The 26,265-nt window shown below is 44.9% G+C and overlaps 1 protein-coding gene across 3 annotated transcripts in view; it reads left to right on the top strand.

Annotated features, from left to right (window-relative positions):
• BEND3 (BEN domain containing 3) overlaps window positions 1–26,265 on the top strand; it is a 49,497-nt gene that overhangs the window by 14,958 nt on the left and 8,274 nt on the right. For 2 of the 3 annotated variants that reach the window (XM_054493000.2, XM_063666485.1), the window contains exons 2-3: window positions 2,017–2,064; window positions 2,558–2,760. In XM_054493000.2, the coding sequence (XP_054348975.2) occupies window positions 2,028–2,064; window positions 2,558–2,760 (240 nt within the window). In that variant the 5' untranslated portion in view covers window positions 2,017–2,027. Of the gene's footprint in view, window positions 1–983; window positions 1,934–2,016; window positions 2,065–2,557; window positions 2,761–26,265 lie in introns of those variants that run through there. The other variant, XM_063666484.1, reaches the window with a different exon arrangement.

Genomic DNA, 26,265 nt, shown 5'->3' with positions numbered 1-26,265 from the left:
ATGAATGGTTCACTGAACATTTTAGATGGCTTCACACTTACAGAGTTTCTTTTTTTTTTGAGACAGAGTCTCACTCTGTCGCCCAGGCTGGGGTATAGTGGTGTGATCTTGGCTCACTGCAACCTCTGCCTCCCGGGTTCAAGCAGTTCTCCTGCCTCAGCCTCCCAAGTAGCTGGGACTATAGGCGTGCGCCGCCATGCCCAGCTAATTTTGTATTTTTAGTAGAGATGGGGTTTCACCATGTTGGCCAGGCTGGTGTTGAACTTCTGACCCCAGGTGTTCCGCCCACCTCAGCCTCCCAGAGTGCTGGGATTACAGGCATGAGCCACCATTCCTGGCCAGAAATTTCTTAAGAGATACTTCTTGGTCCTGCTCTCCACTCATCCTCAACCAAAATGAGAACTCTGTGTTTGTAGTCAGCTTAATCAGTTGTGGGGATCACAACTCCCAAGTGTCAACATTAAAGGTTGCAATGTATATTCTCCAAATGTTACTGCCTTTGTATCTTATACTATTTATGTACATGCTGTCATGGTATTGGGAGATATCAGAGACTTAGTGGTAATTTTGTTTGTTTTGTTTTAGTGGTACTTTGCCTTATGGTGTCAGTTCCATTCCAGCTGGGGCAGGCAGGTTTTGCTTCAGACCCTGCAGCCTGGAACAGAGCACTGCCCCCCTTTCTTGCCTCATTCCCTCACCTGGTCTATTTGGATCAGATTGTGTAGAGCTCCAAAGCCCTACACTTAAAAATCCATAGCACCACCGGGCGCAGTGGCTGACACCTCTAATCCCAGCACTTTGGGAGGCTGAGGTGGGCGGATCATAAGGTCGGGAGATCGAGACCATCCTGGCTAACACGGTGAAACCCCGTCTCTACTAAAAATACAAAAAAATTAGCCGGGCGTGGTGGCGGGTGCCTGCAGTCCCAGCTACTCAGGAGGCTGAGGCAGGAGAATGGTGTGAACCCGGGAAGCGGAGGTTGCAGTGAGCCAAGATTGCGCCACTGCACTCCAGCCTGGTGACAGAGCAAGATTCCGTTTCATAAACAAATAAATGAAATAAAGTATTGTATTTAGCCCAGTAAGTCCAAAATATTATCATTTCAACATGTAATCAATATAAAACAATTATTAGGGCTGGGCACAGTGGCTCACATGTGTAATCCCAGTACTTTGGGAGGCCAAGGTGGAAGGATCGCTTGAGGAGTTCAAGATCAGCCTGGTCAACATAGTGAAACCGCATCTCTACAAAAATTTTTTTTTAATTAGCTGTGGGTGGCGGCATGTGGTACCTGTAGTCCTAGCCATTCCAGAGGCTGAGGCAGGCGGATTGCTTGAGCCCAGGAATCAGAGGCTGCAGTGAGCCACGATAGTGCTACTGCACTCCCGCCAGGGTGAAAAGAGTGAGACCTTTCCTCTAAAAAAAAAAAAAAAGAATTACCAGTGAGATATTTTGCATTTCTGTTACTAAGCTAAGTCTGAGATTTGGTGTGTATTTTACACTTATAGCACATCTCCATTGGACTAGCCACATTTTGAGTCCTTGGTAGCCAGGTGTGGCTAGTAGCCACCTTCAGGTCATGGGCAGCACAGTTCTCCTGACAACTGTAAGTCCTAAGACTTCAGGATCCATGGCCCCCATCCTTCAGCCTATTTGTTTCGTGGCTGGAATTTATAAGCATGGACTTAAAAGAGATAATTAAAATTGGGGTCTTTTTTAAGAGTTGATTTGTTCATGTAATGTTCCCATGGCTCAGTAAGTGGCTATCAGTGGATGCTACAAGACACGTTCTGCTCACATAAAGTTCTGGAGAAGAGCTCTCAGCAGGGATGCACAAGGCCTGGCTGCTTCTGAGTGTCTGCAGACAAGATTAGGAGGACACATGCTTCTACAGTGCTGTGCTGCTCTGTTACCTAGAGCCGGGGTTGGGAGGGTAAGAGGATTTTCTGTGGGTAGAGAAAATTAAGAAATAAATCAAGCAATAAGTCAATACATTGTCTTTGTCTTTTTATTTAGCGGAATAGAAGATGAACTCAACTGAATTCACCGAAGATGTAGAAGAAGGTAAAAAAAAATGCCCTTTTTAAAAAATGTTTTTAACTAAATACTTTTGATCAGGTCATACATTCACATGGTCCAAAAATATACAAAGTTATATAGTGAAAAGTCCCCTCCACCCACACACTTGTTCCCCGGTTGCCATCACCCTCCACCCACACACTTGTTATAAGCACCTTGTGTCGCTTTTTAAAAATTACTTTTTTAAAGCACAAAAAGATAATATTTTATGTCTCTCCTTCCACTGCCTTCCCCCCCAAAAAAGATGTTTAAACCAATTTGAACTAAATGCTCTTGGAACATGGCTTTATTGTACATTACTAGTGTGGTGAGATAAAGATTGCATTGTTGGAAAGCACAGGTTTGTTATGACTAGACATCATTATCTCAGCACTGGTGTCAAAGGGCGGCCCACAGACACCCTGCTGCTCGGAGAACCCTGCTGATCTCTGAGCAGCCCTGGTTTTTCCCACTGAGCCCTATTTCTTCTCTGACACAGTTCTAAAAAGTATCACTGTGAAAGTGGAGACAGAGGCCGAAGATGCTGCTCTGGACTGCTCTGTGAATTCCAGGACTTCTGAGAAGCACTCTGTGGACAGCGTCCTCACTGCCCTGCAGGACTCCAGCAAACGAAAGCAGCTGGTCAGCGATGGCCTGCTAGACTCCGTCCCCGGCGTGAAGAGGAGGCGGCTGATCCCCGAGGTGAGGGCCTGGCTGCTGTCACTCTTTGCTCGGGCTCTAACCCTCTCTGATTCCATGCTGAATCTCCCTCTTGTTTTGGGCATCCCGGCAACTGCTGAACGCTTGGGCATGGGAAGGTTTCATTTAAGCTATCCCATCTCTGGCTTCAGTTTCTCGAAAGTGTCTGTCTTTAACTGGAATTGTTGTTTGTGTTTGGATTCCTGGTGGGTAAAGGGAGCCTTCACATTGCAGCTGCTTTTTGCGTTATTTTGCTGTGTTTTGTGGGGGAAAGCAGGAGCTTGCTGATAGTGAGGACGGTTAACGTAAGCCTACCACACTTGACATAGTAGCTGATTCTTGCAAAAGTGGGGCATTAGCTGGAGGTCAGGTCTTTTCCTAAATTAAATCTATCGTTCACTTATTTAAATAGAGACTGGATCTCACTATGTTGCCCAGGCTAGTCTTGAACTCCTGGCCTCAAGTGATCCTCCTGACTTGGCCTCCCAAAGTGCTGGGATTACAGGCGTGAGCCATAGTGCACAGCCAACTCTTTGTTTAATTGGTTTGTTTTAACTCTCCCCTGTTGGATGTTAGGGCAGATCCAAACAAATTACAAAGTTATACATTTTAGGGATTTGGTTAGGCTTTAATTTGCATAATGATGAGACTAAGATTTTAACCAAGATTTAAATATACATGTTTATAGTGAGGACCTACATTCCACATCATGGAACATTGAGTGATAGGTTTGTTGGGTTTTTTTCTTTTTTTTGAGATGGAGTTTTGCTGTTCTTGCCCAGGCTGGAGTGCAGCGGCGCGATTTCAGCTCACAGCAACCTCTGCCTCCTGGGTTCAAGCGATTCTCCTGCCTCAGCTTCCCGAGAAGCTGAGATTACAGGCATGCACCACCACACCTGACTAATTTTATATTTTTAGTAGAGACCGGGTTTCTCCATGTTGGCCAGGCTGGTGTCGAACTCTTGACCTCAGGTGATCCACCCGCCTTGGCCTCCCAAAGTGCTAGGATTACAGGTGTGAGCCACTAAGCCTGGCCCCTAGATACATTTGTTACAACTGATGATCCCCCATTGACACATTATTGCCCAAAGTCAGTAGTTTACATTAAGGCTCACTCTTGCTGTTGTATAGTCTGTGGGTTTGGACAAATGTATATACCATTTGTAGTATCATAAAGAGTAGTTTTGCTGTCCTAAAAATCTGTTATGCTCTGTCTGTTCATCCTTCACTCCCACATAACCCCCAGCAACCACTGATCTCTTTACCATCTCCATACTTTTATCTTTTCCAGAATGTCGTGAAGTTGGAATCATACAATATGTAGCCTTTTTAGATTGGTTTATTATACTTAGCAATATGCATTTGAGTTTCCTCCATGTCTTTTCATGGCTTAATAGCTCATTTTCTTTTAGCACTGAATTATATTCCATTGCCTGGATGTACCAGAGTTTATTTATTCATTTACCTACTAAAGGACATCTTGGATGCTTGGATGCTTCCAAGTTTTGGCAATTATGAATAATGCTGCTATAAACATCCATGTATAGGTTTTCATGTGGACATAAGTTTTCAGCTCCTTTGGATAAACACTGAGGAATGTGATTATGTTTAGTTTGGTAAGAAACTACCAAACTGCCTTCCAAATTGGCTGGACCATTTTACAGTCCCACTAACAAGTTCCTCTTGCCTCCACATCCTTGAAAGCATTTGCTGTTGTCAGTGTTCTGGATTTTGACCATTCTAATAGGTATGTGGTAGTATCTTGGTTTTTTTGTTTGTTTGTTTAGTTTAAAAAAATTTTTTTTTTGCAGAGATGAGGGTGGTCTCACTATGTTGCCCAGGCTATTCTCGACCTCCTGGCCTCAAGCGATCCTCTTGCCTCAGCCTCCCAAAGTGTTGGGATTACAGGCATGAGCCACTATGCCCAGCAGTTTTGTTTTTGTTTATGTTGTTGTTTGAGATACGGTCTCTCTGTTGCCAGGGTGGAGTGCAAAAGCAGTGGCACAGCTAGGTGTGGTGGTTTAACACCTGTAATTCCTGCACCTTGGGAGGCTGAGGCAGGTGGATTGCTTGAGTCCAGGAGTTCCAGATCAGCCTGGGCAATGTGGCAAAACCTTGCCTCTACAAAAAAATACAAAAAAATTATCCAAGCGTGGTGGCACACACCTGTAGTCCCAGCTACTCGGGAGGCTGCGGTGGGAGGATCGCCTGAGTCTGGGAGGTCAGGGCTGCTGTGAACCATGGTTGTGTCACTGCACTGCACTGGGTGACAGAGTGAGACCCTGTCTCAAAAAAAAAAAAAAAGCAGTGGCACAGTCAGCTCACTGTAATCTCAAACTCCTGGGCTCAAAGGATCCTCCTCTTTTAGACTCCCAAGTAGCTGGGACTACAGGCATGCCAGCACCATGCCTAGCTAACTTTTGAAGTTTTTGTAGAGATGGAGTTTGTTGTTCGTTTTATTTATTTATTTATATATGAGATGGAGTTTCGCTCTTGTTGCCCAGGCTGAAGTGCAATGGCGCGATCTCAGCTCACCACAACCTCCGCCTGCTGGGTTCAAGCATTTCTCCTGCCTCAGCCTCCCGAGTAGCTGGAATTACAGGCACGCACCACCATGCCCGGCTAATTTTGTATTTTTAGCAGAGACGGGGTTTCTCTATGTTGGTCAGGCTGGTCTTGAACTCCCAACCTCAGGTGATCCACCTCCCTCAGCCTCCAAAGTGCTGGGATTACAGGCATGAGCCACCACGCCTGGCTGTTGTTCTCTTAATTTGTGCTTCCCCAACAACATATGATGTGGAGAATCTTTTTATATGCTTATTTGCCAGCAGTATAGCTTTTTTGGTGAAGTGGCTATTAAGATTTTTGGCCCATTTTAATTTTTATTTTATAGAGATAGCATCTTGCTGTGTTGCCCAGGCTGGTCTCGAGCTCCTCGGCTCAAGTAACCCTTTGGCCTCAAGCCTTCGAAAGTGCTGGGATTACAGGCTTGAGCCACCACACCTGGCTGGCCCATTTTAAAATTGGGTTTTGTTCTTATTGTTGAATTTTAAGAGTTCTTCATATATTTTGATTAACTGTCCTGTATTTTGGTTAACAGTCCTTTATCAGGTATGTCTTTTGCAAATATTTTCTCCCAGCCTGTGGCTTGTCTTTTCATTCTTTTGACAGTGTCTTGTAGAGCAGAAATGTTTACTTTTAATGAAGTCCAGTTTATTAATTCTTTCATAGACTGTGGCTTTGGTATCATATCTAAAAAGTTACTGCCAAACCCAAGGTCATCTAGATTTTCTCTGATGTTATCTTCTAGGTGTTTTATAGTTTTTCATTTTACATTTAGGTTTGTGATCCATTTTGAGTTGATTTTTGTAAAGGGTGTAAGGACTATGTCTAGATTGACATATTTGCATGTGGATGTCCAGTTTGGTCCAGTAAAATATGTTGAAAAGACTGTCTGTGTTCCATCGTATTGCTTCCGTTGACTGTCTTTATGCAGTTCTACTTCTGGGCTCTCTATTCTGTTCTATTGAACTATTTGTTTATCCTTGCCCCAGTACCACCTTGTCTTGATTACTGTAGCTTTATGGTAAATGTTGCAGTCAGGTAGTATCAGTCTTTTAACCGGGGGTTTGTTTTTTTTTTTTTTGAGACGGAGTCTCGCTCTGTCACCCAGGCTGGAGTGCAGTGGCGTGATCTTGGCTCACTGCAAGCTCTGCCTCCCGGGTTCACACCATTCTCTTGCCTCAGCCTCCTGAGTAGCTGGGACTGCAGGCACCTGCCACCACGCCCGGCTAATTTTTTTGTATTTTTAGTAGAGACGGGGTTTCACCGTGTTAGCCAGGATGGTCTCGATCTCCTGACCTCATGATCCGCCCGCCTTGGCCTCCCAAAGTGCTGGGATTACAGGCAACTGTGTTCTTTTCTTTCACTATTGTGTTGGCTATTCTGGGCTTTTGTCTGTCCATATAAATTTTAGAATTAGTTTATTGATATCAGCAAAATAGCTTGCTGGGATTTTGATTGGGATCATATTGAATCTATAGGTCAAAGTGGGAAGAACTGACATCTCGAAAATACTGAGTCTGCCTCTTTATGAGCATGGAATGTCTCCCCATTTATTTAATTTTTTAATTACTTTCATCAGTTTTGTACTTTCCCTCATATACACCTTGTATACATATGTATTTTGTTAGGTTTATAACTTAAGTGTTTCATGTTTTTGGAGTCCTGATATAAATGGTATTGTGTTTTTAATTTTAAATTCTACTTGTTTATTGCTGGTGTATAGGAAATAAAATTGACTTTTGTATATTAACCTTGTGTACTACAACCTTCCTATAATTGCTTTATTAGTTCCAGTTGTTTTTTGGTTGATTCTTTTGGATGTTCTACATAGAGAATCATGTCATGTGCAAAGAAAGACAGTTTTATTTCTTCCTTCCCAATCAGTATACCTTTTATTTCATTTTCTTTTCTTATTGCATTAGCTAAGACCTTCAGTAAAATATTGAAAAGGAATGGGGAGAGGGAGACCTCCTTGCTTTGTGCCTGATCTTCATGGGAAACCTTCTGATTTCTCACCATTAAGTACGATGTTAGCTGTGGGATTTTTGTAGGTGTTCTTTTTCAAGTTGAGAAAGTTTCCCTCTAGTCCTAATTTACTGAGAGTTTTTGTTATGAATGGTGTGGGATTTTGTGAAGTGCTTTTTCTGCATTTGTTGACATGATCATGTGATTTTTCTGCTTTACCCTGTTGCTGTGGTGGATTTCATTAACTGATTTTTAAATGATGAACCCCTTTGCATGTCTAGGATAAATCTAAGTTGGTTATGGTATATAAAATCTTTTTTTTTTTTGGAGACAAGAGTCTCACTCTGTCGCCTAGGCTGGAGTGCAGTGGTGCCATCTCGGCTTACTGCAAGCTCTGCCTCCCGGGTTCAAGCAATTCTCCTGCCTCAGCCTCCCAAGTAGCTGAGACTACAGGCACCTGCCACTACACCTGGCTAATGTTTTGTATTTTAGTAGAGATGGGGTTTCACCATGTTGCCCAGGCTGGTCTCCAACTCCTGAGCTCAGGCAGTCCGCCCACCTCTGCCTCCCAAAGTGCAGGGATTACAGGCGTGAGCCACTGTGCCTGGCCTCAGTTCTGTTAAACGTGAGGCTGGCCACGTGGAAGACAAGACAGAGTGACGACGCAAATCAGTCTCCTGCTGATGTTTTATTGAGGGTTTTGCATCTGTGTTCATGAGAAATATTGGTCTGTAGCTTTTTTTCTTGTAATGTCTTTGTCTGGTTTTGGTATTAAGGTAATGCTGGCCTCATAGAATGAGTTAGGAAGTAGTTTCTCTACTTCTGTTTTCTGAGACTGTAGAGAAATTGTATCATTTTTGCCTTAAATGTTTGGTAAAATTCACCTTTGAACCCATTTGGGCCTGGTACTTTGTATTTTGGAAGGCTATTAGTTACTGATTCAATTTCTTTAATAGATATAGCCCTATTTGGAATGTCTCTTCTTCCATGAGTTCTAGAAGATTGTGTCTTTTAAGGAATTAGTCACTTTCCTCTAGGTTATCAAATTTGTGGACATAGAGTTAGTCATAGTGTTCCTTTATCATTCTTTCAATGTCCATGGGGTCTGTAGTGGGATCTCTCATTTCTGACAATATTAATTTGTGTCCTCTTTCTCTAAGTTAGCCTGCTAGAGGCATATGGATTTTACTGATCTTTTCAGAGAAACAGATTTTGGTTTCATTGATTTTTTTTATCTATTGATTTCCCGTTTGCAATTTCATTGATTTCTACACTAATTTTTTTTGTTTCTTTTCTTCTGCTTACTTTGGATTTAATTTGCTTTTCTAGTTTTCTCAGGTAAAAGCTTAGATGCATTTTAGATCTTTTCTGTTATATGCCTTCAATACTATATATTTTCCTCTAACCACTCTTTTTGCTGCATTTCACAAATTTTGGTAAATTGAGTTTTCATTTTTTTTCTTTTTTTTTTTTGAGACGGAGTATCACTCTGTTGCCCAGGCAGGAGTGCAGTGGTGCAATCTTGGCTCACTATAACCTCTGCCTTCCGGGTTCAAGCAATTATCCTGCCTCAGCCTACTGAGTAGCTGGGATTACAGGTGCCCACCACCATGCTTGGCTAATTTTTGTATTTTTAGTAGAGACGGGGTTTTGCCATGTTGGCCAGGCTGATCTCGAGCTACTGACCTCAGGTGATCCACTGCCTCTGCCTTCCAAAGTGCTGGGATTACAGGCGTGAGCCACTGTGCCTGGCCTAATTTTCTCTTTTTTTAGCATGTTAATTATACTTTTTTCTTAAGTATTTTTTTCTTTTTTTTAATGGTTGCCCTAAAGTTTGCAACATATATTTACAACTAGTCCAAGTACATGTTCAAATAACCCACCACTTCAGGAATGGTGTGAGTACCTTATAATAACGAAAGAGTCCAAATTCCTCCCTCTTCTCCCTTGTATTATTGCTGTCACTCATTTATATATAAGTGCATCCACACGCGCGCGCACACACACAAGCATATATAGTTGACTACATTGTCGCTGTTATTATTTTGAACAAAGAGTTGTCAGATCAGAGTAAGAAAAATAAAGTTTTTATTTTACCTTCAGTTATTCCTTCCCTGATGCACTTTCTTTCTTTATGTAGATTCATGTTTCTGACCTCTGTCATTTTCTTTCTCTCTGAAGAAGTCCTTTGAACATTTCTGGCAACAAACTCCCTTATTTATTTATTTATTTATTTATTTATTTATTTATTTATTTGAGACAGAGTCTTGCTCTGTCGCCCAGGCTGGAGTGCAGTGGCGCGATCTTGGCTCAGTGCGACCTCCACCTCCCAGGTTCAAGTGATTCTCGTGCCTCAGCCTCCCCAGAAGCTGGAATTACAGGCACATGCTACCACACCCAGCTAAGTTTTGTGTTTTTAGTAGAGACAGGGTTTCTCCATGTTGGCCAGGATGGTCTTGAACTCCTGACCTCAAGCAATCTGCCTGCCTTGGCCTCCCAAAGTGCTGGGATTACAAACATGAGCCAGTGCACCTGGCCTCTGTAGTATAATTTAAAATCAGGTAATGTGATTCCTTCAATTTTGTTCTAGGATAGCTTTGGATATTCTGGGTCTTTGGTGGTTCCGTATAAATTTTAGGATTATTTTTTCTATTTCTGTGAAGAATGTCATTGGAATTTTGATAGGGATTGTATTAAATCTGTAGTTGGCGGCCAGGCGCAGTGGCTCACGCCTGTAATCCCAGCACTTTGGGAGGCTGAGGTGAATCATTTGAGGTCAGGAGTTCGAGACCAGCCTAGCCAACATGGTGAAACCCCATCTCTATTAAAAATACAAAAATTAGCCGTGCACAGTTGTGCGTGCCTCTTATCCCAGCTACTCAGGAGGCTGAGGCAGGAGAATCACTTGAACACGGGAGGCAGAGGTTGCAGTGAGCCAAGATCATGCCACTGCGCTTTAGGCTGGGCTACAGAGCAAGACTCTGTCTCAAAAAAATAAAAATAAAATCCTTTTTTTTTTTTTTTTTTTCCGAGACAGAGTCTTGCTCTGTAGCCCAGGCTGGAGGCTGGAGTGCAGTGGCATGATCTTGGCTCACTGCAAGCTCCGCCTCCCGGGTTCACACCATTCTCCTGCCTCAGCCTCCCGAGTAGCTGGGACTACAGGCGCCCATCACCATGCCCGGCTAATTTTGTTTTTGTATTTTTAGTAGAGATGGGGTTTCACCATGTTAGCCAGGATGGTCTCAATTTCCTGACGTCGTGATCCACCTGTCTCGGCCTCCCAAAGTGCTGGGATTACAGGCGTGAGAAAAAAAATAAAGTCTTTAGTTGGCTTTTGGTAGCATGGATAATATTTCACTTTAACAATATTGATTTTTCGAATCATGAATGTGGAATATCGTTCCTTTTTTTGTGTCTTCTTCAATTTCTCACATGAATGTTTTAACGTTTTCATTGTGGAGATATTTCATTTTTTTTTTTTTTGAGACGGAGTCTCACTCTTTTGCCCAGGCTGGAGTGCAATGAGACGATCTCGGCAACTTCACCTCCTGGGTTCAAGTGATTCTCCTGCCTCAGCCTCCCAAGTAGCTGGGATTACAGGCACCCACCATCACGCCCAGCTAATTTTTGTATTTTTAGTAGAGACTGGGTTTCGCCATGTTGACCAGGCTGGTCTCCAGCTCCTGACCTCAGATGATCCACCCGTGGTAAGTGGTAAGATTACAGGCATGAGCCACCGCGCCTGGCCGAGATCTTTCACTTCTTCGGTTAAATTAATTCTTAGATACTTTATTTTTATTTGTAGCTATCGTAAATTATATTACTTTCTTGATTTCTTTTTCAGATTGTTCACTTTTGGCACATAGAAATACTCCTGGTTTTTGTATGTTGTTTTTGTATCCTGCAATTTTACTGCATTTGTCAGTCCCCTTCCTTCTTGCTTGCACAGTTTCTAAGGAGAATGTAGGTATAATTCTTATCTTTGCTCCTCTATAGGTAAAGTGTTTTGTTCCCCACCTTACTTCTTTCAGGATTTTTTTTAATCTTTGATTTTCTATAGTGTGAAAACAATATGCCTAGGTATAGTGGATTTTTTTGTTTTGTTTTGTTTTTCGTGTATCATGTTTGCTATTCTCTGAACCTCTTAGATCTGTGGTTTGGTATCTTACCTTAATTTAGGGAAATTCTCAGTCATTGTGGTTTCAAATATTTCTTCTGTTCCTTTCTCTCTTTCCACGTATTCCCATGGTGTATATGTAACACCCTTTGTAACACCTTTTGTAGTTATCCCACAGTTCTTGGGCAGTCTGTTCAAATTTTCCAGTCTTTTCTCTTTGCTTTTCTGTTTTTGAGGTATCTATTAAGATATCCTCAAATGCAGAGATTCTTTTTTCAGCCGTGTCCAGCCTACCAAAAAACCCATCAAAAGGATTCTTTTATCTGGGTGTGGTGGCACATGCCTATAGTCCTAACTAGCTACTTAGGAGGCTGAGGCAGGAGGATTGCTTGAGGCCAGTAGTTTGAGGCTGCAGTGAGCCAAGATTGCACCACTGTATTTCAGCCAGGCAGGGGAACAAAGCAAGAACCTGTCTCTAAAAAAAAAAAAAGGACTCTTCATTTCTATTACAGTGTTTTTTTTTTTGTCACTAGCATTTCTTTTTTATTGTTTCTTAGAATTTCAGGTCGAGTGTGGTGACTCATGTTTGTAATCTCAGCACTTTGGGAGGCTGAGGTGGGAGGATCATTTGAGCCCAGAGTTTAAGACCAGCTTTGGCAACATAGCAAGACCCTGTCTTTAAAAAAAAAAAAAAAAAAGTATTTTCATTTGTGTGTCCATTGACCATCTGTTTTTTATGTTTGTTTGTTTGTTTTGAGATGGAGTCTTGCTCTGTTGCCCAGGCTGGAGTGCAGTGGCACAATCTCAGCTCACTGCAACCTCCGCCTCCCAGATTCAAGCAATTATTCTGCCTCAGCCTCCTGAGTAGCTGAGATTATAGGTGCGTGCCACCATGCCCGGCTAATTTTTGTATGTTTAGTAGAGATGGGGTTTCACCATGTTGGTCAGGCTGGTCTCAAACTCCTGACCTCGTGATCCGCCCGCCTTGGCCTCCTAAAGTGCTTGCGCCTGGCTGACCATCTGTTCTTGCATGTTGTCTACTTTTTCCATTAGAGTCCTTGGCATATTAATCATAGTTGTTTCACATTCTCTGTTTGATAATTCCAGCATCCCTACCACCTCTGAGTCTGGTTTGGTCTTAGTACGCCTTGTAGTTTTTTCTTTTCTTTTCTTTTTTGAGATGGAGTTTTGCTCTCTTACCCAGGCTGGAGTGTAGAGGCGTAATCTCTGCTCACTGCAACCTCCACCTCCCAGATTCAAGCAATTCTCCTGCCTCAGCCTCCCAAATAGTTAGGATTACAGGCGTTTGCTGATTTTTGTATTTTTAGTAGAGACGGGGTTTTGCCATGTTGACCAGGCTGGTCTCGAATTCCTGACCTCAAGTGATCCACCCGCCTTGGCCTCTGAAAGTGCTGGGATTACCGGCCCAGCCTTGTAGTTTTTTTTTCTTTTTCTTTTTCTTTTTTTTTTTTAGACAGAGTCTTGCTCTGTCGCCCAGGCTGGAGTATAGCAGCGCAGTCTCTGCCCACTACAACTTCCGCCTCCCAGGTTCAAGCAATTCTCCTGCCTCAGCCTCCCGAGTAGCTGTGACTACAGGCGTGTACCACCATGCCTAGCTAATTTTTGTAGTTTTAATAGAGACGGGTTTTTACCATGTTGGCCAGGATGGTTTCAATCTCTTGACCTTGTGATCCGCCCACCTCGGCCTCCCAAAGTGCTGGGATTGCAGGCGTGAGCCACTGTGCCCAGCCAGTTTTTTCTTAGTAACCAGACATGGTATCCTGAGTGCAAGGAACTCCTGTGAATAGTCCTTCAGTAATGTCGGGGGAGAGGAAAGGGGAGGGCAGCATTCTCCAGTCCTGGATTTGGTCGGTCTTTTTTCTTTTTTTTTTTTAAGACAGAGTCTTGCTCTGTCGTCTGGCCAGAGTGCAGTGACGCGATTTCAGCTCACTGCAACCTCTGCCTCCTGGGTTCAAGCGATTCTCCTGCCTCAGCCTCCCAAGTAGCTGGGACTATAGGCGCATGCCACCACGCATGGCTAATTGTTGTATTTTTAGTAGAGAGAGGGTTTCACCATGTTGGCCAGGATGGTCTCGATCTCTTGACCTCGTGATCCGCCCACCTCAGCCTCCCGGGGTGCTGGGATTACCAACATGCGCCTGGCCAGGTCTCAGTCTTTTAGCAGCCCTGGATCTCTGAACTGTAAACTTCACTTGGACTTCGTTGTTCCTCCATTCCTCCCTTAAGTGGGACAGGATGAGTCAAGTGGGCTGATGTTGGCTGTTTCTCTTCCTCCAGGTAAAAGGCAGGAGCTGGAGTAGGGTATCTCCCTTCTGGTCAGGTAGGCTCTGATAAAACCCCTGCAGGTTTAGCTCACGTTAAATAGTTCTCCGGAGGGCAAGCCTTAAGAAAAGAGAAGGCGGCCAGGCGCAGTGGCTCATGCCTGTAATCCTAGCACTTTGGGAGGCTGAGGCAGGTGGATCATGAGGTCGGGAAATCGAGACCATCCTGGCTAACACGGTGAAACCCCGTCACTACTAAAAATACAAAAAATTAGTCGGGCGTGGTGGCGGGCGCCTGTAGTCCCAGCTACTCAGGAGGCTGAGGCAGGAGAATAGCATGAACCTGGGAGGCAGAGCTTGCACTGAGCCGAGATCATGCCACAGCAGTCCAGCCTGGGCGACAGAGTGAGACTCTGTCTCAAAAAAAATAAAAAAATAAAAAATAAATAAAATTTAAAAAGAAAGAAAAAAAAAAGAGGATGCTCTGATATTTCAGATTGGTTCCCTTTCCCCTCCCCCTGCCAGAAGTAGAAGGGGATTTTTCTCTAATATTCGCTGTGAGAACCTGGTAGGGTTCTTGGAGGTAGTGTGTCTGGAATTTATTCCTTCTGGTGGGTTCTTAGTCTCGCTGACTTCAAGAATGAAGTCGCGGACCCTCACAGTGAGTGTTACAGCTCTTAAAGATGGTGTGTCCAGAGTTTGTTCCTTCAGATGTTCAGATGTGTTGGGAGTTTCTTCCTTCCGGTGGGTTCGTGGTCTCGCTGACTTCAGGAGTGAAGCCGCAGACCTTCGCAGTGAGTGTTACAGCTCTTAAAGGTGGCGCATCCAGAGTTGTTTGTTCCTCCCAGTGGATTCGTGGTCTCGCTGACTTCAGGAATGAAGCCACAGACCCTCGCGATGAGTATTACAGCTCATAAAGGTAGTGCGAACCCAAAGAGTGAGGAGCAGCAAGATTTATTGTGAAGAGCAAGAGAACAAAGCTTCCACACCGTGGAAGGGGACCCCAGCAGTTGCCGCTGCTGGCCTGGGTGGCCAGCTTTTATTCCCTTCTTTGGCCTGCATCCTGCTGATTGGTCCATTTTACAGAGCGCTGATTGGTCCATTTTACAGAGTGCTGATTGGTGTATTTACAGTCCTTTAGCTAGACACAGAGCACTGATCGGTGCGTTTTTACAGAGCGCTGATTGATGCGTTTTTACAGAGTGCTGATTGGTGCGTTCACAATCTTTTAGCTAGACACAGAGTGCTGATTGGTGCGGTTTTACAGAGTGCTGATTGGTGCTTTTTACAGAGTGCTGATTAGTACGTTTACAATCCTTTAGCTAGACACGGAGTGCTGATTGGTGCATTTTTACAGAGTGCTGATTGGTGCGCTTACAATCCTTTAGCTAGACACAGAGTGCTGATTGATGTGGTTTTACAGAGTGCTGATTGGTGTGTTTACAATCATTTAGCTATACACAGAGTGCTGATTGGTGTGTTTTTACAGAGTGCTGATTGGTGCATTTACAGTCCTTTAGCTAGACACAGAGTGCTGATTGGTGTGTTTACAATCCTCTAGCTAGACAGAAAAGTTCTCCAAGTCCCTACCTGACCCAGAAACCCAGCTGGCTTCACCTCTCAGTAGAACCCACAAAAGTGTGGGGCCTGTGCTGATTGGGTAACCTTGGAGATTTTAACTCTCAGACTTGTCCACACTGCGTCTCCAGCAATTCCTCAGTTGCAGTTCAGGTTTCCCTGCCCTAGCCCTGGTTCCTGTGGAAGTCTGCTCTCTGGTGTCTGCTGTGGTAAGCTGGGAGTCTCTGTACTCACCCGTCTGTTTCGACAAGTCTGGGGGCAGTGGTTTGCCCTGTGACCTTACCGGTCTTATGGGTCTAAGAAAACATGTTGATTTTTTCAGTTTTTTCAGTTTTTTCCTTGTAGTTAGGATGGAATGCTGACTTTCAGGCTCCTTCCATGCTGGACCAGATACCTGAAGTCCTTCATCTTCTTTCATGGCCAAGTAATATTCCATTGTAGAGATGCTTTTTCTTTTTCAAGATAGGGTCTTGCTGTGTTGCCAAGTCTGGTCTCAAACTCCTAGCCTCAAGGGGTCTCCCGCCTTGGCCTCCCAGAGTGTTGGGATTACAGGCGTGAGCCACGGAGCCCAGCCTCACCACATTTTGTTTATCCATTCATCAGTTGACAGACATTTTGGGTTGCTTCTACTTTTTGAGTATCATAATTCATACTTGAACGAGACATTATTTAAAAATCTATAATGTCCAGAAAAAAATGTTGACTTTTTTTTTTAATACCTATGAGTATTGTTTTCTTTTTTTTGAGACACAGTCTTGCTCTGTCACCCAGGGTAAGTGCAGTAGTGTGACCACGGCTCACTGCAGCCTCAACCCCCTGGACTCATTGGATCTTCCCATCTCAGCCTCCCAAATATCTGGGACTGCAGGCACACACCACCACACCTGGGTAATTTTGTTTTTTGGGGTTTTTTTTTTTGTAGAGATGGGGTTTGGCCATGTTGCCCAGGCTGGTCTGGGACTCCTGGGCTCAAGCATTCCTCCCGCCTCAGCCTCCCAAAGTGCCGGGATTACAGGCATGAGCCACCATGCCTGGCCGATAATTTTTAATAAATGAATAATTAGAAATATTCCACCCTTGACTCTGGCTGCCTGACCCTGCCACTTGCCGCATACCTTGTGATCTGGGCAAAAGTTTCACGCATGGATGGCAGTTTCTAGTGCAGTGAGTAATAACTAGATGAAAACCCACAGATCTGATCTGTGATCTGCTGTGGCAGATGAAAGCTACAAGACAGCTAGTGGAATAGCTTAACCATACTTTATTATCCTTTTCCTTTGTGATTGATATTTAGATGTTTTCCAATTTTGTATTATTACAAGTAATGCTGGGAAAACATCCCCAAACATCAACCCAATGACTGTATGAGTGTTTCCGTAGGTTAGATTCCTAGAGGGTTATGCTGGAAGTGATGAGAAGTTTGACAAGCAGTATGTTAATTTCCTAAAGGAACTCCCAAAAATATTTTCCTCTGTGTCATATTACATTTCTGTTTGTGATCAGTTCTGCAAACTCACTTCAAGTTTTCACATAAAGCCAGAATTCAGGAAATAGAAGACAAAGTTTAGTGTATCAGTTCATTTGTGCTATGTTGTGTTACATAGCACAGAACCACTCCAGAACCTAGTAGTTTAAAGCAACCACTAGGCTGGGCGTGGTTACTCACGCCTGTAATCCCAGCACTTTGGGAGGCTAAGGCAGTCAGATCACCTGAGGTCAGGAGTTCCAGACCAGCCTGGCCAACAAACCTCATGTCTGCTAAAAATACAAAAATTAGCCCGGTGTGGTGGCGTGTGCCTGTAATCCCAGCTACTCAGGAGGCTGAGGCAGAATCGCTTGAACCCAGGAGGCAGAGGTTGTAGTGAGCCAAGATCACACCGCTACACTCCAGCCTGGGTGACAGAGCAAGACTCCTGAGACTTCATCTCAAAAAAAATAAAAAGCAACCACTATTTTATTTTTTCATGATTCTCTGGACCAGCTGGTGGTTCTGATTTGGCCTGACATATTTAGGGCTGGGTAGTCTGGAATAACCTCACTCACGTATCTGGGTCCTCACCTGGAATGAGTGGCAGGGATGATTGGAGCTTCCCTTTACGTACATTATCCCCCTGGAGGGAGCTAGTCCAGGCTTACTCACGTGACAGTGCAAGAATTCCTAGGGGCAAGAGAGGGCAGGCTTGTCAAGCTTCTGTTTGCATCACATGTACTAGTGTCATGTTGGCCAAAGCAAGTCACATATCCAAAACTACACCCGAAAGTGGAAAAGTAGACTCTGTCTCCTGTTGATAGAAGCATAAAATCACCTTGCAAAGAGGCAGTCACACAAAGGTGGGAGGGAGTATTGTGGCTGTTGTTATAAACAGGGAGCAGCAAGCTCTCCCAACAAGTTGTGTCCATGTGTACGTCAGGTTGTAGCCTTTGTGGACAGTCCAAGATAGTTATGTTGCCTTGCTGCACAAATGATGTCACACTTCACCCTTTCACTCAACACATTTTTATTGTAACAGGATCATAGAGAAGGGAGCATCTTCATATTCTTGGGGACACAAAGGAAAGGGTATATTCTCCTTTATTTACTTATTTTTTTTTGAGACAGGGTCTCACTCTGTCTCCCGGGGGTAATTTTGTCTGGCTGGAGCTTCAGGTATCACCCAGGGACTCTGACATGTTTAGGGAAAAGGGATCAAAACCAAAAATGCATTTGAGTATTTCTAATATGACTTGCCCAATCTACATATACAAAAATGGTCACGTGTATTTACTGTACTTTTTAGTAGACAGGATACAGAAGGCAGTTCTGACCCATTAGATTTGAAGGGGAAATCGTGTTTAAAGTCCTGGATTTGGCCAGGCGCGGTGGCTCATGCCTGTAATCCCAGCTCTTTGGGAGGCCGAGGCTGGTGGATCACCTGAGGTCAGGAGTTCGAGACCACCCTAGCCAACGTGGTGAAACCCCATCTCTACTAAAAATACCAAAAATTAGCCGGGCGTAGTGGTGGGCACCTGTAATCCCAGTTACTCAGAAGGCTAAGGCAGGAGAATTGCCTGAACCTGGGAGGTGGAGGTTGTAGTGAGCTGAGATCGTGCCACTGCACTCTAGCCTGAGTGACAGAGCAAGATTCCATCTCAAAAAAAAAAAAGTTTGTGTAAATTGAGGCCAGGCGCTGTGACTCATGCCTGTAATCCCAGCATTTTGGGAGGCTAAGTTGAGTGGATCACTTGAGCCTAAGAGTTTGAGACCATCCTGGCCAACATGGCGAAACCCCCATCTCTACATAAAATACAAAAACTGAGGTGGCAGGATCACCTGATCCTGGGAGGTTGAGGCTGCAATGATCTTGCCACTGCACTCCAGCTTGGGCAACAGACTGAGATCCCATGCCAAAAAATAAAAAATAAGTTTGTATAAGCTGATGGATGTGCCAGTAAATCAATAGTCTTAGAACCCTGGGGACTTTATTTATTTTATTTACTATTTTGAGATGGAATCTCCCTCTGTCACCCAGGCTGGAGTGCAGTGGCATGATCTCGGCTCACTGCAACCTCTGCCTCCCAGGTGCAAGTGATTCTTCTGCCACAGCTTCCTGAGTAGCTGGGGTTACAGGTGCACACCACCACAGCCAGCTAATTTTTTTGCATTTTTATTAGAGATGGGGTTTCACCATGTTGGCCAGGCTGATCTCAAACTCCTGAGCTGAGGAGATCCACCCGCCCTGGTCTCCCAAAATACTGGGATTACAGCCTTAAGCCACTGTGCCCAGCCAACCCTGGGGACTTTAGAACAATCCAAGTGTTTTATGAAATTATACTGTATGTTAATTTTTCAAAAAAGTACTAGTCTTAATTCAGGGTGAATATTCTCTCATCCTCTGCTGCTGAATCTTCTGTTTCTTCTAAGATATATGTGGTGACTGGAGTAGGGTGGGGTGTATGTACTGTTTTCTTCTTTTTCTTTTTCTTTTTTTTTTTTTGAGATGGGATCTCATTCTGTGACTCAGGCTGGAGTGCAGTGGCACAGTCCTGGTTCATTGCAGCGTCGACCTCCCAGGCTTAAGCAATCCCCTCACCTCAGCCTCCCAGTGGCTAATTTTTGTAAAGACAGGGTTTTGCCGTGTTACCCAGGTTGGTCTCGAACTACTGGGCTCAAGCAGTCTGCCCACCTTGGCCTCCGAAAGTGCTGGGATTACAGGCGTGAGCCACCACAGCCAGCCGTACGTAATGTTTTTTGAAGCACTTTCATTAAAGACGGGAGGAACCTAGAGGATGCAGCCAGTGATAATCAAAAAAGTAGAAAGGGTGAGGCGTGGTGGCTCATACCTGTAATCCTAGCGTTTTGGGAGGCCGAGGCGGGAGGATCACTTGAGCTCAGGAGTTCAAGACCAGCCTGGGCAACATAGTGAGACCCTGTATCTATTTAAAAAAAAAAAAAAAGTAGAAAGGAAGCACTCTAACAGTTACCAGTAGCTACTCAACAAATAGTGCCTTCCATACCTTATTCCATCTAATCCATATAACAAACGAGTTAATACCTCCACCAGGCAGCTGAGCAAACTCAGGCATGTAAGTTAAAAGGTGCCAGGGTGCCAGTGGGGCAGCCTTGTTCCTGGGGTGAGATTATCAGGACTGATTGGGAAGACACTGTCACTTTCTCTGAGTCATCCTACTGAAACAGGAAAAGTTCCCTTATCCCCTCGCAGGGTATGCCATGGGGGTGTGGCTCACTTCTTCAGTGCCCCACTGCTCAGACCTTTAGGGGAGCATACAGACAGGCAGGCTGTGGGGCTCCGACCCCATGGCAGTGTCTGGGGTGGATGTTTACAGCTCCTGAAGCCCCAGTGGGCATATGTTACAGGGTGCCCTTTTAGTTTTGCTCTTGTCTATAGGCAGCTTGTGTTAACCAGCTCAATTAGACCCTCTACCTTGTTGCAAGGACAGAGGGCTTTCTGTATCCTGGGTTCTTGCCTTGGTGTACCAGAAGAATCGGATCACACCTGGGCTTAGAGAATGAGTGCAAGGTTTTATTGAGTGGAAGTAGCCCTCAGCAGATGGGGGAGCCAGAAGAGAAATGATTTTCCCCTGGAGTTGGGCCGCTCAGTGGCCCGGGCCCTCCTCCTACTGCCCCGGCCAAACTCCACATCGTTTTGCTGGTCAATGACCTGTCATCGTGCTGGTGGTGCCTGTCGGTGTGCTCCCGACGTCCTCTCGACATCCACCCAGTTGTGTGTTCCTCCACCCATGTGTTTCTGTAGACATCCAGTTGCTTGTATCTTCTTCCACTGATCCGCTCCTCTTGACATCCAGCTGCTTGTGTGCCTGCCTGCTAGGGTCTCGGGGATTTCTATAGGCACAGGATAGAAATCGGGGCATGGCAGGCCAGGGTGGTCTTGGAAAATGCAACATTTGGGTGCAATGGCAGGAGTGCCTGTCCTCACCTAGGTCCGTGGGCACAGGCCTGAGGGTGGAGCCCTAGCCAGGGACCTGCCCTTCTCTACTCAGCACTTCTATAGCCCCCTCCCATATCACTACCAGCATGCTAAAATACAAGAACAAGCAGAGTCTGGGGTCAGACAAGGGGCAGATTGCCAAAACTCAGGTTCCTCCACCGTCATGAGGGATGACACTGCCCGCCTCGCTGGGCTGTTGTGGATCACTGAGATAGTCCACATGAGGACGCAGCATGGGGCATGCTCCACGTCAGCCTTTAGAAATGTTTATTTACTGGGCCGGGCATGGGAGGCTCACGCCTGTAATCCCAGCACTTTGGGAGGCCAAGGCAGGCGGATCACGAGGTTAGGAGATCGAGACCATCCTGGCTAACACGGTGAAACCCCGTCTGTACTAAAAATACAAAAAATTAGCCGGGTGTGGTGGCAGGCGCCTGTAGTCCCAGCTACTCGGGAGGCTGAGGCAGGAGAATGGCATGAACCCAGGAGGTGGAGCTTGCAGTGAGCCGAGATTGCCCCACTGCACTCCAGCCTGGGTGACAGAGCGAGACTCCGTCTCAGAAAAAAAAAAAAAAAAAAAAAGTGTTTATTTACTGCCTCTGAGCTCCCATTTCCAGCCCTCAACCCCATGACCAGCATTCAGCTGCCTCCCTCTACATTTATCGGAATGAAACCAGTATGGCACCATCAAGGGAGGCCACCTGATGCCCTTGAGGACACCCAGCCTGGGCACCATCCAGTCAGGACATAGACCATCTCCTGTCTTCTCTCCCCTGCCCCGAGGAAAGTGCAGGAGGGCAAAGTGGGGAGCCCTGATGCTAACAGCACGTCACAGGCAGGCATCTATCAATGTTGACAACTTGTTTTATGAGTGACATTTAGTACAATGCTTAGAAGAAAAAAACCTCCCTCAAAAAGTCTAACAAAGGGCTGTATAAAGACTTATTTGGCACCTGTGTTGGAGAGGACTTTGTAGCCAAATACAGCAGATGTGGGAGGTGCATAGCCAAAGTTTTTATTGGTAATCATCTTTTTGTTCACAGAAGTGGGGCGGTGTTCAAGAGCCATATGCCAGGCAGAGGTTAGCTTTGTTCTCCTGGGGTTTTTTGTTTATTTTTTTTAAATCCTAAAATGTCATTGTGGTTTGTTTTTCATTTGGAAAATGGAAATGGCATCTCATGTAGAGCAAATGCACAGAACATCTCGTGAGTGTCAGTTACTGTGGTGTGAGCTGAGGATTCTTAAGAAGTCTCTCAACAGCTATCGCAGATAGGTACATTCCCATTTTAATGAGGCTCAGAGAAGTTAGCACTACCAAGCCTGTGTGATTCCGAACTGGGCACTCAAACATCATGCTGGTGGGATACTGGGATATTTGTAAGATGCATGAGAAGCCTTAGGTGCACTCATATCTTGCTCGGTCTTCTGGTCTTCCTCTTTTCCCTTCATTATAGTTGCTTTATCTCCCCAGAATCTTGTTTCTTCAGCCATCTTAGCACATCCTTCACCCTTACCATATAGTGTTGGCAGCAGAAGGATGACCCACAGAGTAAGAGCTGTGAGAGCAGAGACTGTGTCTGGCTCGATCCTGGGAGGTCACCATATTGATGCTGAACTTAGTGAGGGTTACCACTGGGTTGCCTAAGGAGGGGTGAACCGGCCCAGGTCAGAAACAGAGCAGGTCAGAACTCCCCTGCTGATCAGTAGCGGGATCATGCCTGTGAACATAGGCAACTTAGTGCAACCCTGTCTCTTATTTAATTAAAAAAAAAAATTGTTTTGGCCGGATGTGGTGGCTCACACTTGTAATTCCAACACTTTGGGAAGCCAAGGTGGGCAGATTACTGGAGCTCAAGAGTTCGAGGCCAGCCTGGACAACATGGTGAGCACATTTAAAATAGGATTTTGTGCAGAAAGAGACCATTAGAAATTCATATACTGTGCAACAAGAGTACATGTTCTAGAGGGAGACCTGCCCTAATTAATGCCCAGGATAGAAAAATAAGTACAGGGTCTCTACTAAAAATACAAAAAAAATTAGCTGACCATGGTGGTGTGTGCCTATGGTCCCAACTACTTGGGAGGCTGTGGTGGGAGGATAACTTGAGCCTGGGGGGTGGGGGGCAGTGGCAAAGGTTGCAGTGAGCCAAGATCAGACCACTGCACTCCAGCCTGGGCCACAGAGTGAGATCCTGTCTCAAAAAAAAATGTGATGATGAAAATAATAATGTTGAAAATGAAAGTGGTATAAGCATCATTCTTGCGACTGTGATTCCAGGAGGGAGATGCCAGCCCGCCTGACCACTGTTTTACATGGCCTCCCTGCTTCCTGCTTTCTGGGTGTTCCAGTGTGCTGACTCTCAGGGCACTTTTGAGCCACTCATTCATTGAACTAAATTCAGTGACCGCTCTTGGATTTGGGGTCACGATGAAGACGTCTAGTACTTGGAGCATCTCCAGGGTGACCCACTCCCTGGGATGTCACTGGGCATGGACACCTGGAATCTCCCTAAATAGTCTGTTTACCCCTCACTTGTAACCCAACATCAGCTTCTTTTTGTTCAGTCAGATTCTCCGGCTGAGAGATTTGGGCATTCTCTCTGGGTTCTATGGGTGCTGGTGGTTGAATGAAACGCCCTGATCAAGATCCGGGCTAGACGCTGGCATTGCAGAGCCTGAGCTGTACAGCAGAGTTCCCATATGGTTGGAAGACGAGCCTCAGAGAATTGGGAACGTGTCAGCCAGTCCTACCCAGTGCCAAGTAGCACAGATTTAAAGATTTCTTGATACTCCTAGACAGCTGAGCCGAGATTTTATCATCAGCCACAAACGCAGCCAGCCCATTGCCGCCTTGGCAGCATTTGTGGAATTAATTGGAGCACTGAGCTGACAGGACACCAGTGTGGGAGTATCTAAGAACTTTCTCTTCAGTGTTTGTGTTGTGTTCTGTGTTGAATTGTGTACCCAAGGTTTCTGGGAGTGAATATTGCCCTCTACTGGGACACTAACATTTTTTATTCAAGCAATCTAGCCAAAAATGTTTCTATTGACAGCAGTGTTTCTAACATGCTTGGTGGAAACGGAAATATTTGTATTAATGAGGCTGAATATTGAGAGTTATGGGGGGTTCCCCAGTTTCAATGTACTCTTGCCTCCCACCTGCTGTAGGAATGTGAGGGAGTCAAATCTTGTGTGTGTTGTTGGTATTCAAATAATTCACCAGAAGCTTCTCCCTGTACTCATTTCTCCCCTGGGTATTAATTAGGGCAAGTCTCCCTCTAGAACATGTACTCTTGTTGCATGCTATATACGTTTCTGATGATCTCTTTCTGTAGGAAATTCTGTTTTAAATGTGCTAATGGAACCTTATTTTAAAGCAAAGTCTCCTTTTCTAAAATCACTCTTAATATAGTTATGATTTGTGATTGTTAGTACTCCAAACCCAAATTTCTCTCTATTGGTAAACCTTATAGTAATCTTATAGTCCATGGGACCTCTAAAATTATTTTAGTGTAATAGAACTAAATGGTGAATAAATTGCCAAAAATTTTACTTTACATTCTACAGGAATTAGCAAGTAAGGCACTTTGAGTTTGTTAGGGCAGTGGTTTTCCACAGTGACCCACAGTTATAAATCACCTTATAGAGCAATACAACTTACCTGTATGAATTCGTAAATAAATATTTAGACATACACATAGTAATGAAACAAAACTCTTAAATTGATTTACTTTGTGCAGTACACTTTGATATTTTCTATTCTTTTTGCTTTCTTATTTCCTCCTTCCCTCCCTCTTTTTTTTTTTTTTTTTTGAGACAGGGTCTCACTCTGTCGCCCAAGCTGTGGTACAGTGGTGCAGTCACAGCTCACTGCAACCTCCACCTCCAAGACTCAAGTGATCCTCCCACCTAAGTCTCCCTAGTGGCTAATCCCTCCCCTCTTCTTCTTCTTCTTTTTTTTTTTTTTTTTTTTTGAGACACTCTGTTGCCCAGGCTGGAGTGCAGTGGCGACCTCCGCCTCCCGGGTTCAAGTGATTTTCCTGCCTCAGCCTCCTGAGTAGCTGGGACTACAGGCGTGTGCTACCACTCCCAGCTAATTCTTTGTATTTTTAGTAGAGATGGAATTTCACCGCCTTAGCCAGGATGGTCTCAATCTCCTGACCTCGTGATCCACTCGCTTCAGCCTCCCAAAGTGCTGGGATTATAGGCATGAGCCACTGTGCCCGGCCCCTCCCTCTTCTTATGTTGGTCACGATCCACCAAAATCAGTCATCATCTACTAACCTATAGTTTGAAACACTGCATTAGGGGTAAAGGTTTTCAGCTATCTCCACCCCTTCCTTTCTGGTGTGTGTATATATTTTCTTTTCTTTCTTTTTTAAAGAAATAATGCCAGCTAACAGAACAGAAGAAACATAAAGGGCTTAAATTCTCAGCCTTTAGGACAAACAGACCTCTAAGAAGTGCCTTCCATGAGCGACTTACCCTGAGGCACTGTGGGATAGTCCTTCTCAGTGTACTGGTTGAAAGTGTCATTACAACTCCCCTAATAAAAGTCCCCTACAGAACTACCTCTGCCATGGCTTGGGAATAGCATAATGCAATAATAAATCATATTGTAATAATAAATTTTTATTTATTTATTTTTGAGACAGAGTCTCACTCTGTTGCCCAGGCCGGAGTGCAGTGGCACGATCTTGGCTAACTGCAACCTCGGCTCACTGCAACCTCTGCCTCCCAGGTTCAAGCAGTTCTCCTGCCTCAGCCTCCCAAGTAGCTGGGATTACAGGCATGCGCCACCACACCCAACTAATTTTGTATTTTTAGTAGAGATGGGGTTTTGCCGTGTTGGCCAGGCTAGTTTCGAACTCCTGACCTCAAGTGATCCACCCGCCTCGGCCTCCCAAAGTGCTGGGATTACAGGCATGAGCCACCGCACCTGGCCATAAATATTTATTAAGCACTTACTGTGATTCAGATAGACTCAGTGCTGTATGTGCACTGTCTCATTAAATCCTCACAACCATCCTGTGGGACAGGTAGCATGATTTACCCTGAGTAAAGGAAGGTGAGGCTTACAAGGTCACAAACAGAATGCTTGCTGATTGAGCTGAGTTCTTAGCCACACCTTCATATGTCTCTGCCAGTGCTCTTATCAGAACAGCTCCCTTTTCTTTTTCTTTCTGAGACAGGGTCTTGCTCTGTTGCCCAGGCTGGAGTGCAGTGGTGTGATCTCGGCTCACGAAGCCTCAACCTCCCAGGCTGAAGCAATCCTCCTACCTCAGCCTCCCGAGTAGCTGAGACTACAGGCACACATCACCACCACTCCCAGCTTATTTTTGTAGAGGTGGGGTTTCACCATGTTGCCCAGGCTGGTCTTGAACTCCTGGGCTTGAGATCCCCCGCCTCAGCCTCCCAAAATACTGGGATTACAGGTGTGAGCCACTGCACCTGGCCTCACTTTTCTTAAGCATGTATTTGAGAATGGTGGAACACTTTGCTCTGCTTTATTCACATGTGTGGTTGACAGAAATTCATTGACCTCTTCTGTACC

This window comes from Pongo pygmaeus, chromosome 5, assembly GCF_028885625.2.
Source record: "Pongo pygmaeus isolate AG05252 chromosome 5, NHGRI_mPonPyg2-v2.0_pri, whole genome shotgun sequence".
NCBI classification, from domain to species: Eukaryota; Metazoa; Chordata; class Mammalia; order Primates; family Hominidae; genus Pongo; species Pongo pygmaeus.
This window is presented reverse-complemented; position numbering and strand designations above follow the sequence as displayed.